The sequence below is a fragment of the Periophthalmus magnuspinnatus genome, chromosome 15 (assembly GCF_009829125.3).
Source record: "Periophthalmus magnuspinnatus isolate fPerMag1 chromosome 15, fPerMag1.2.pri, whole genome shotgun sequence".
NCBI lineage: Eukaryota > Metazoa > Chordata > Actinopteri > Gobiiformes > Gobiidae > Periophthalmus > Periophthalmus magnuspinnatus.
In genome coordinates, this window is record NC_047140.1 from 20,264,758 (window position 1) to 20,277,416 (window position 12,659).

General features: G+C 38.7%; 1 protein-coding gene across 1 annotated transcript in view; it reads left to right on the forward strand.

Moving 5' to 3' along the window:
- Window positions 1–11,298, forward strand: part of plpp4 (phospholipid phosphatase 4) — a 124,736-nt gene extending 113,438 nt beyond the window's left edge. The window contains exons 6-7 of the mRNA XM_033979826.2: window positions 2,697–2,867; window positions 11,075–11,298. Of these exons, the coding sequence (XP_033835717.1) occupies window positions 2,697–2,867; window positions 11,075–11,298 (395 nt within the window). The remainder of the gene's footprint in view (window positions 1–2,696; window positions 2,868–11,074) is intronic.
- Window positions 11,299–12,659: the final 1,361 nt, after the last annotated feature.

Genomic DNA, 12,659 nt, shown 5'->3' on the forward strand with positions numbered 1-12,659 from the left:
TAACCCAGGAGCAGTATTTTGTAGTATTTTGCTCTTGGGTTATTGCATCAGTGGCATAAATTTGTGTCAATATCATCGTTTATCGTCTATATTTGTTTCGGTCACACAAGCCAGGGCGTAACATGACCTACTAACATTCACCATTAATTTGATTTAGTAACTTTCTTACCATTTGAATGAGCTTTTAAACAGAAAAAAGCTACAACATACTTTACACTATCCTTGTGTATGTTTATCCTGTTCCACTCCTTTCTAACACGCCAAAAGATAGACTCTATAGAAAACTTTTCAGTCAAGGTTGAGTCCATAGATGAGAGAGAGTTTCATTTTACCCAGAGCCTCGCTTCACTTCAGGCTCAGATTGTTCAGCTTCTTCATTCCCTTTTATTCCAAAGAAAAGTTCAACAATAGAGGTATCCACACATATAAAACACACTTTGAGTTTGAATTCAAATCGCAACATTTGATCTTTGTCCATGAAGTGACCTTAAAAAGCTTTTAGCCTTCATCATAGTGTACACTGCAGAAATAAACTCTCAGTATGACCTCTGCAAGCCTAAAGTTTTATACTGTACTGCACATATGAAATGTCTAGATATTTTAACATCCATCCATCTTCTTCCACTTATCCGAGACGGGGTCGCAGGGGCAGTAGTCTAAGCAGGGACTCCCAGATTTCTCTCACCTCAGACACGTCCTCCAGCTCCTCCGGTGGGACGACAAGGCCAGTCAAGAGACATAGTCCGTCTCAGCGTGAATATTTGAACAATAAAATGAAATATTTTTGTGTTGTTGGCTTTTGTGGTTGAGAGGACTGCCATCTGCTTGACTTCATGCTAGGACTGGGCAATATGGTGATAAAACTGAATCGTGATCTCAGTCCTGGGATTATCTGCTCTTTTGGTCATCATGCTGCTCTCTCCTCTGACAGACTTTTTTCCCACCCATTTTTCCTCATGCTGTGCTTCTGTAAGGGTCTGAGTGAATGACGCAGGTGACTTTATTTAGACTGCCCCCTAAATGGCAATAAAAAATATGAAGTTTATGAATCGTGATGAAATTGAGATGTGGCTCCAAGAAAATTGTGATATTATTTTATTTTACCATATTGTCCAACTCTACTTCATGGTCCATGTTATTTCTGTACGAGGAACGTGCCACAGCAGGGGTGTTGGAGCGGTACATGATGAGGGAGAGGGACATTACAAAGTTCGTAATATGCATTATTTTTCATAACACAATACATAGTGCGAGCCCCCCAAGATGATTTTTACCTAGGGCCCAGAATTTGATGCTACACCCCTGTTCCACACTATGGCATTAAGCATATCTTTCTATATATTCAGTTGCATGTGTTTTTAGTACTCAAAACCCCCTTGAAATGCATTATTACTGTTAGTGCATAGATAGATTTTAACACCATACTGTGGAACATTCCAAGCCAAATAAAAACCTCCATGAAAAGTATGTGGTAGGCCTTCCAGCCACTAGAAAAGTTACATAATGCACCTTTAAAAATGATCATCCTGTAAGATTACTATTATTGTTATGAGTCAAACTTTTTCAAGCCATGATCACAAACTTTGACATAAAGCGGTTTTCTTTTGATATGGATGTCAAAACTTCACAACAGAGGAGTTTGTTTAGTTTTAGCCCTGCTCTGAGGCACCTGTCGCTCCACATGATTTAGTGCGCAGGGCTTTGACTAACAGACTGAATCTCTATCGCTCATCGAGGATCTGAACGGGCTGCCACACTCCCATCTGCTTGTTTAATGGTGTATATCTTTAACTTTTTCCCAATGATCCAACGATAAAATGTCATGTTTTTATTGGGTTCTTATTCTGCAGTGAGAAATACAAAGTCCTGGAATATTCTTAAAAAATAAATAAATTGTAAAGAAAAAACACAAGCATTCTACAAGGAAACATGTTGATACATTTTTTTGTGATAAAATTAAGTGCACACAAGTGCACCAAAAAGAGATTCATGGAATATAAAGCTACAACATGTATCTTTTCTTTAATAATCCCTGTAATAAAATGAATAAATAAATAAATAAATAAATAAAAAGAAATAATCAACTATAGTGATTAGAAATAACTTGCCCAAGTGATTCATGGTTTAAGATGAATTGCTCAAGAAATGGTATAGGCAGAGGTGGAAGAAGTTACTCAGTTTTGTTACTTGAGTATTTTTTGGCTCCAGTATCTGTACTTTTACTTAAGTAAAAATAAAAGTATCACATGAAAAAAGTATTAAGTTGACCATTTAAAAATGTACCTAAAAAGTAAAGTGAAGATTTGTGCTGAATTTTGTTCGTAGATTTTTTCTTGTTTTTACTTGTATATTTTTGTTTTGTCAGCCTTTTCAGCAGAACTCAAACTCTAATAAAAAAAAATAAAAACAAACTTTTACTTTTCAGTCCTGTTCAAAAAAGTAGTGGAGTAGAAAGTACAGACCTTCTCTCAAATGTAGTGAAGTAAAGGTAAAAAGTATCCACTTTAAAATTTAGTACAGTACCCTACTACTTTTACTTTGTTATGTTCCACCACTGGTGATAGGTAGTCATACATACAAACTACATAAACCTAAAATTATGTCAAGGTAAATATCCCTGCATATTGTTAAACATAAGTGTATTTTTATTAAATGTATCGTACAAAGTAATCAAATCCTGTTTCGCTGTGTTTCAGTTGCCTTTTCCGGTCTGGGCTTCACCTCCTTCTACCTGGCGGGGAAACTGCAGTGCTTCACGGAGCAGGGTAGGGGGCGCAGTTGGAGACTCTGTGCCATGGTCCTGCCTCTCTACAGCGCTATGATGATCGCTCTGTCCCGCACCTGTGACTACAAGCACCACTGGCAAGGTCAGACTCAACTGGACCGTCAAAATAAATACTGAACTAAGTAAAGACGGGGTGTAATCTAACTAACTTTAAACTACCTCTCACGAAAGCTTTGGCCCATTGCATTGTCTGTTATTGTTGTACAAAATTTTGTACTTTATTTAGACAATAGAATGTAATTTTCAACATTAAATCATAGTACTTTCTTATGTCTGTGTAATCCCTCAGTCATACAGGTAGGTTCCATAGAGGCCCATGAACATGCACTAGTCTATGTGTCTTATACTTGTTCTGATACAGCTCAAAATCATTTTAAAGCTATTTAGGAAAGGGTCATTTCTGTCCTGTAAATGCAACTTTTTTAGTATCGATATCTGCTCAAATAAGTATCTAGTTTCAACACAACAGTATTGATTAGTATGTAATTTTTTAATAGTTTTGACAACCCTTTTGTATATATATAGCAATGGCCCAAAGGGTTTATGGTTGTCCTGCCAATACTGATGATGAGATTCAAAACTACATACTGCAAAATATGTTTAATACTGGAAGATTTGTAAAACAAAGACAAAGTTAACCCATGATTTTATAAATACTAAATGCTCATTGCTGATTGAGATGTGTGATCGTGTTGTACATGTATGATGTTGTGTGTGTCTATGTTTCAGAGAGTGGACAGTGTTAGTTGTTCTTATTGGTGATTGGTGTAATTGTTCTGTATAATTTATTTCTGCGAATCAGGAACTGCAGATGGAAAGATTCAAGATTCAAGATTTCTTTTATTTGTCTCCCTTAGGAGAAATTTTTCTTGGACCAATGGGCTGCACACACCACAGTAAACAACAGAACCATACACAGGGTGCAATACATCTCTCTCCACACACCGTCACTCATTTTTACATCATTTATCATTTAACAGTTTCACTGAAACAGGTACAAATGAATGTTTATATCTGTTATATCTCCACCGTGGTACCCTGTACCTCCTCCCTGAACTCAATAGTTCATATTCAGGGTACAACACATGTGTCAGGTCAGAGAGAATGCTCCTGGTCTGTCCCCTCATGGCCTGTTCGTAAAGTTCTTGAGGGCTCAGAGGGATAGCACAGCCCATAATTTTCCCCGCTGTCCTCACCAGATTTAAAATTTGAGTTTTTGATTTGACCAGCAAGTTTCCAAACCAGCTGGTGATTCTATATCTTAGAACTGACTCAGTGGTAGCTCTGTAGAAAATGAGCATGTTACAACTGACACCAAATAATCTGAGCCTGCGCAGGAAATGGAGGGGCTGGTGTATTCTGCTGCAGACAGTGGTCACCTGTGTGTTTCAGCTCAGATCTCTGTCAATATGGACTCCCAGATACTTAAAGGAGCTCACCTGCTCTGTTATGGCCATGAATGGTCACTGGGCCATGGTCACCAGCTGCTCTGGGGTCAATCACCATTTCTACTGTTTTACTTGTATTAATCTGCAGTTTGTGTGAGTCACACCAGGCCACAAACTAGCTATTTCCCTTCAGATAAAGACTAAACAAAATATACATGCATGACTAACAGAGAACAGCTTTTCAGATGGAAAAATTAAGCGGGGTGGAAAATTCCTTGGACAGCCAATCAGCTCTCAGGCCAAAGTGTCATAGTGACTCACATGGCTCTTTCTTACAAGTTTGCAATAGATGAATGTTTAGCATCTGGTGGTCAAATTGTTTTTACATAGTTCTGCTTTCAGTCCACTGTCATCAGGGAAAGATACAATTTACTAGTTAAATATATATTTTAAAAATCACCAATGTGAGTTTGACAGGTAGATTAGGTGCAGCGTCTGCAGTGATGTGGTCGCTGTATCAGATTGTGGTAAAGAGTCAAAAGGCAAAGCTCTTAATTTACAGCTAAATCTATGTTCCTACCTTCACCTATAATCATGAGCTTTGGGTAGTGACTGAAAGGACAAAATGGCAGATAAGCGGTTGAAATGAGTTTCCTCCACAGGGTGACTGGGCGCTAGGGTGAGGAGCTCAGTCACACTCTGCTGCTCCTCCTCATAGAAACTGAGGTGACTCATGTATCTGATCCAGATGCCTCCTGGACGCCTCCGGGGATGTCCCACTGGGAGGAGGCCCAGGGAAGACCCGGGACATGCTGGAGGGACTATGTCTCTTGGGCTGGCCTGGGAACCCCTTGAGGTCCCAGTGGAGGAGCTGGAGGAAGTGTCTAGGCTGAGAGGAGTTCTGGACTCCCTGCTTGGACTGCTGCCCCCACATGCTGGTCACGGATAAGCGGAAGAAAATGGACGGACTAATAAATAGGAGTAAAAATAGGCTTTGCGTGTTGCTTTGGCTAAAGCAACACTCAAGCACAACTTCTATATGATTTAGGCAGTTATTAAAGTTCCCATGTAGCCCCCCCAAAGCAGCAGAGTGAGGGTCTGACTTGTGTGTGGGAGAGCTGTGAGATACTGTGGCAGCTGATGACAGCGCACTCTCATATGGTGTTAATGAGTTTGGCTGAGCCATATGTTCCTGTGAGATGGGTACCAAAGATGTATTTCATCAGAAACAGGACCCAAGTTGGAGAATGCCAAGAGTTTTCTATTAGATTACATATGACATTAGTGTTTCTTCTCAAAATATATCTGTATCTATTTTTTAGATATCATTTTTAACAACTGCAGTCTACTTATCTTTCATAGACATTCTCATTATGGACAGACTATGCCTCAGAACCTCCAAAATTCACTCACTGAGCTGCAGAGGCTGCACTAGCACTGTTTAATGATTGGCTGCAGGTGCTGGGTTTAGGTAATGACCACTGAGATCAAAGGTTTAGGTTTAAACCAACTGAAATTCAGCATTGAAACTTGCAATCTGCTTTCTGATTGGATAATCGTCTTGAGAACCAAAACATCAATATATAAATGGATATAAAATGTATAATGTTAAAAGCTGTATTTGATTATAACCTGTCTATGATATGGGCTACAGGTCAAGTTTATGAAGTTTTAAATTGAAATCTTATATCTGATACCCTTTAAATATTCCCTTTAATAGCTAGAATGAACGAGTTTCTACTACTTCAGAAGATTTTTTTGGCTTTCAAATATAACTATGTATCATTTTTCCTAGTATTATTATTATTTTTGTCAGTCATAATTAGTATTTTAACAAGAAAAACAAGTAAAAATGCACAAGCTTTGTCAATGAGCAGAAACAATCTATTTTTCCCTACACACTTCGACATGTTAAGCAGTCCCCAGTCTTGATCCCCTCTGTAGTCCCATCCTTCTCTGAACAGGCTATAAGTATAAGTCGGTGCAGCCCATTAAACTTGAGGGGCCAATCTGCCCTGTACCAACACAAGCTGCGCGTCATCATTAGCCCGCGCGCTCAGCCATGTTTGTGTGATGGATACAGAAAACCCTGAAGCCTCTGGTACTGCACACAGCTCACACCACTTTTATGTCCGAGGAGGAGGAGGAGGGGGATTACAGAGGTCACCAGAGTCGTACCTTACAACAAGTCATAGTCTATTAAATACAGACAAGGGGAATCAACAGCAGTGGAGAAGATACATAATGCCCCTCTGAAACTGTGCACGTAAAATGTCTTTATTTTTCGTAGCTTGATTACTTTGTTGCTATGAGACAGTGAACCAGTCACATGGTCATATTACAAATTGTTTTAATGCCAGATGCCCTACTTTGATATTATATGAGAACTATAAATGGGCAGTGTTGTTCAAGCGTTTTGACCAAGGAAACAGCAATATAAGCGATCTCTATACATACTTACAGATCGGCCGATATGTTGGGTTTTTTTTGTGTTTTTTTTCATGTCCGATGTCGATAACGATTGTTTAAAAGCCAGAGCAACCGATGTCAGTAAAACTCTGATGATATTTGTGGGCCAATTTGAACAATTTTCCCCAAATGACGTAATTTAAATGTACTACAAAGTCTCCCCCAAGCCCTTTTTTTTTACCACAAACCTACAAGAGAGCTGTGTAGTCATGTTTTGTGTTGCTATCTCTCCGTATTTAAGTGTTAATATAAAGCTTTGCGTGTATTTTTTAGGCAGCAGATTGATCAAAACAAATTATCGGCTTGTGCTAGAGATATAAGGCTGATAGCTGATACATTAAAAATTCCAAATATCGGCCCAATGTATCGATCTATCTCTTATCTGTGTTGTTGTCATTAGGGCAGGGGTGTCAAACACATTTTCACTGAGGGCCACATCAGTAAAATGGCTGCTCTCAAAGGGCCAGATCCAAAATAAATCCAACTACTTTTTTAACTTGTTAATTGACGGTTTTGGTGTTTATTATTTATTCAAGTTACAAATATTGCATATGAATTTGCTTAGATGTAAAATATGGCTGTGTAACTGTGTATCTCCTGGTAAAATGACATTTTAAGACCATCATACCTTTTAATTTACCCTGTCGAGGGCCACATAAAATGATCTGGAGGGCCACATTTGACCCGCGGGCCTCGAGTTTGACACATGGGCCACTACACCATGATCACTCCAGTTCTACTAAAACGCATGTATAAACGAGATTTGATTTTGATTTGATCTCACTGTTAACACATGTGACTAAATCCAGAACTAAACCAAGACTAGACCGGGAATTAACTAGGACTACAACAGAACTAAACCAGGTCTATATCAGAAACATCCTTTAAACACTTTTTTTTTTATTAAGAATTAGGTGTCAGCATATCCATCATTTCATACCAAACATCTCTATCAACAACAAACCTATAAAGTGCATATAGTTGAAAAAGTATACATATATATTGTAAATATTTAGTACAGATGCATGTTTTATACTTACCTCAGTACATTTCATTTCAGGGAGTCAGTGAAATACTACAGCATATGACCACAGACCATAAAGCACAAATCAATTGCACATTACACGTCCCTGTATCCTGAAGGAGACTATATTGAGGAAACTCTATTTTTCATAATATGCATGTGTGCTTCCTGTGTGACTGCTGCCAGCTGGCCCTGTCATATTGATCTATACTCAGCAATAAGACGTAATATTCACTGTGGCGGCTGGATGGTATGGGATAAATCGTAGCTTCAAGGGGAGTGGTGGTGCATATAGGGAACCACTCAGTGACGATGACAAAGTGATGAAGACAGTGTAACCAAAGGCAACAGGCCAATCTCTGCATGTTTTATTGTCTTTTATCACCTGCTCAACCAGCGATAAAGAGAGAATTTACACAACGCTTTTAAAAAATGCATTCATTCTTCATTTCAGACTAACAAACCTTATCGTCTTCAGGATAGAAATTGTAATGCAAAATTATATTCAGTAGTAATTTCGATACCTCGGTGACAGAGGTGGAAAGCAATGAAGTAAAAGTAGTCAAGTACTGTATTTAAGTGAAAAATTGAGGTATCTGTACTTACTTACTGACTACTTTCAACTCCAGTACATTTTTGAAGACAGACAGATGTTATTATTATTTTGAAAGACAGTCAGAGGTGGAAAGCAACAAAGTAAAAGTAGTAAAGTACTGTACTTAAGTCAAAAATTGAGGTATCTGTACTTACTTACTTACTTACTACTTTCTACCCCAGTACATTTTTGAACGGGGCTGGAAAGTAAGTTTTTTGTTTGTTTGTTTTTTGTTTTTTTTTTGTAATTAGTAATGTTTGAGAGCTACTGAAAAGCCTGAGGTTTATTTTTAACACATAAAATATACAAATAAATGTAACTAGTTAAAACTATTCTTTTAATTGTTTCTAGTGAACAAAATTCTGCACAAATATTTATCAAAATCACACCATTTGAAGCCTTATAAGACCTCAAAATCTGTGCGAAACACTTTTACTTTTTATAAACAAGTACTTTCATGTGATACTTTTACTTTTACTTGAACATTTTTTTTGCTTCAGTATCTGTAGTTATACACAAGTAACAAAACTGAAAACTAGCACCAATGTAGACAACAGAAGGTAAACTTTAACACAACTTAATGGTCTTATATTCATCGTATATTAGTTCTGAATAGATCAAACTATTCTAAAACTATTCCGTATAATTTTGTTGTTAAAATGAGTATCTAGTTTTAATATCTGGCATCGACAACCCAGTGGTCCTCTTTTTTGACATTGTATGCTTTATTCTCATATACCGAGCCATCTGTCAATCATGGTTCCTTCCTTGGACCATTTTAGAGAAATTCTGTCCACTGCAGCCTGAGAGCGTAGTACAAAGTGGAAGATCTACAATTTTGAGGATAGTCATCGAGCCGTCTCAATTTGGCTTTTACCTCGCCTTTCAGAGTTTTGGGTGACAGGATGGTATAATGGTGAGCACTCCGAGTGACAAAGCTCTGACTTTGGTTCCCTGGACCGGATTGCCCTTTCTGAGTAGACTTTGCATGTTCTCTTCCTGCCTGTCCAAGTCTCATTCAAGTACTGCACAAAAAATGTACAAGAGGGACTCACATACAAGACTTTCAATTTCAGTGGTGACATTGCTGAATTTTAAGTCTCTTTTTTCTGCTCTTATTAATCTTTTTACAACGGTTTGGTATGCTGAATGTCTCTCTCCACTCTCTCTCTTTCTACTCTGTCCTGTCCAATAATATCGTGATTTTTTTTTCCCCACTCAAAAATCAACTCTTGTAGTTTGCTTCAAACTCGACAACTTTGAGAATAGAATGTTCACTTCCTGCATATCATCCCATCCACTAAATAATCTCGAAAAAATGTATTATGCAAAATTTAATATTTATTTTATTTATTTTTAGTTACTTTCTTAAAGTTACCATGTGGGCCAGTACTAGCGCTGATAAACTTCAAGATTATCCAAACGGTTCACAAAATGTTCAATGGCTCTATGCACAACAGCGCTCGGCAACCTCACTGTTAGCGTTACTACTTCCTGTCCAACTGTTTCTCTATGAGGTTTACGCCAAGTCACATTAAACTAAAAACAATATTTAAAGATGAGACAGTGAACAGGAAGCTGCAGGTGGATGTCACTGAAAACATGTTAAACACTACACAAATAAAATAAATACTTCAGCAGAGGACTCTTCTGTGTTTAGAAAGAGACATGTTTGTGTCTCAATGCTAACGCTAATGCAAAATTTGAGGCGTAATAGGTATTAAAACAGCTCCATAAACTGAAGTGTTCTACACATAAAGGTAATTGGGTAGTCTTTATTTGAGTTTATTTGAATTTTGTCTGTGTAGACCCTCAGTCGTCCAGGTCTGATCCATAGCAAACAACAAAGTTAAATCTGTCAACTGGACAAATCTTGTAGGAGTGAAGACGTTTCGCTGCTCATCCAAGCCGCTTCTTCAGTTCTGGTCAGATTGGTGGGACAAAACTCCGAGCCATAAACAAAGTAATGTAGTCTACTCCATTCAGTGTAGTGAAGAGTGAAGTGAGCGTTACATTGGAGAAACTAAACAGCTGCTCCATAAGAGGATGTACCAACACTGGCGGGAGAGTTCCTCTGGACCCCAGTCCGCCGTGCATCTCCATCTTAAAGCCACTAACCACTCCTTTGAAGATCAGATCTGAGCCAGAGAAAAGAAATGGTTTGAGAGAGGAGTTAAAGAAGCTATTTTTGTTAGGAAAGAGAATCCTTCCTTAAATACAAATGGGGGCCTGAGACATAACCTCTCCCCCATCTATAACACCATCCTCAGACCCAGAACAATGAGAACAATAGCAGGGTCGTTAAGGGCTGAATAGGGTAGTTTCAGCTGAAACTGGAGACAATAGCTGTTTACAGTTTCAGTGTGGTTAGACCCTCCCCTCAGATAGATTTAAAGGTAGTGGCCACCAGCAATCTGACCAGAACTGAAGAAGCGGCTTGGATGAGCAGCGAAACGTCTTCACTCCTACAAGATTTGTCCAGTTGACAGATTTAACTTTGTTGTTTGTTATTTGAACTTTAATAGGTTGTTTAATTTACGCTTTCCGATCTTAATAAAAGTGACTGTTAGCTTTGAGGCACAGTGAGCTAGTTAGTGTGCTGTTGTGCAAGGAGCCTTTTTATGTGATTCAAATGAGTGTCTAGTTTGGATACAAGTTTTAGTATTGATTAGACAGCCCGATTATAAAGATAAATAATGTGTTTCTATAGGTTCTCTAACTCTCAGTGGTCATAATGTTTTGCTCTTGGCTCACTTTTACTTTCACCTCCTCTCTCTGCGCTAAAAGTAACCCCACACCTCTGTTATTCTCAGATGCTGTTGTCGGGGGAGTGATTGGACTGCTTTTTGCCTATATCTGCTACCGCCAGCACTACCCGCCTTTCCTCCACACGGACTGCCACCTGCCTTATGCCAGTCTGGCCTCTGCCCCCACATCTGCCTCTGGCCACGCCCACCTCCACCCACAGGACGACCCCCCGCCCACCGAAAACGCCACCACTCTCCCCATGGAGGGTCTCACGGAGGGGACCTTATGACTAGTGGCCCCCACCGAGACGCAGCCCCCTAGCCCGCCCGTACCAGAGGAGTGACTGGGGATTTTTCTACAACTGTCCCATGAACAATTGGACCATCTCTCTCTCTCTCTTTCTTGACAAGTCTCGGTGGAAGCTACATTCTGTTGTTGTTTGTTTTTAATATCTGGCTCTTTTGCTGCAGCCAGTAAAGTCTATATTTAGATGTGATGTATGAGAGCTGTACAAATATGGGACAAGACTACAGAGGGAAGAGCGGAAAGCAAAAGAAAACAAGTTTGTTTCAGATAAAAGATCGTTTTATGAGATTATATGAAAAAATACAGTACTGTGCAAGTATATGTTGTAAAGAAACGCTATGAAAAATGTTTTGAATTTACAGTTATATAAAAGACAAGAAGCGCTGAGCCTGTCTCGCAATGGCAGAAATGCACTTCAATATTGTTTAGCTCATGGTTGAATGCTCTGCCAATTAAGTCGAAAAGCCATTACACAGCTGTGAAGAAATCTGCATCAGTTTATAATAATTACACCTTAATAAAATATGAAATCATTCATTAATTATGAACAAGTAGTTAACAATTTATTAAGGAAGAGTCAGGCTTAGTAACTGCTTACTTAAGAGGTTATGGGGATTAGGATAATTAGTAGCTACCATAGACTGTATAAAAAAGTGGAAGTGTGAAGTCACCCATAGCGTTCGGCTCCAGTCACAACCAAAAGAACATATTTGGAGCGAGGCAACACCCTTTCTTGTCTGCACCGCTGATTTAGCAGGAAGTTGGCCCTTAGCAACGCTGTCAATCAAACCTGTTGCTAAAGCTAAAGTGAGCGACCTTGAGGAAAGGAGGAGTCTGATTTGTCTCTTATCGATGTTTATATCTTGTTTTATGGCTAAAAGACCCAAATACAAACACCAGGATCATGTAGCAGGGATTAATACAAACATTTTAAGACCAAAATCACAAGCTTGACAGCACGAGTTACGTTGAGAGGGCCAATAGTTTTTCAATACAAAGTGAACTGGAGCCAGAGTAGCAGCTCACAGGTTAGCTATATCCGTATATGGCTTATGGTAGTTACTAAGCCTGAATCATTCTTTCTAAACTATCTCTTCATTATGAATTAAATGCTTTATCAAGGCAAATTATTATTATTATTACAAAACTCGCTGTGCACCCTTGATAGAAAGTATGAAGTATAAAGTTTTCACATATAGTAGCCTCATTAACCTCATAACATCGCACAAAACAAGTCATCCTCAGTGTGGTTTTTTTTTTTTGTTATTGGTCAAAATGACGAAATGAGGCTTACAGTACAAAGAGAAATGCTTCAGACATTCTGACATTATAGGTGCTTCTACA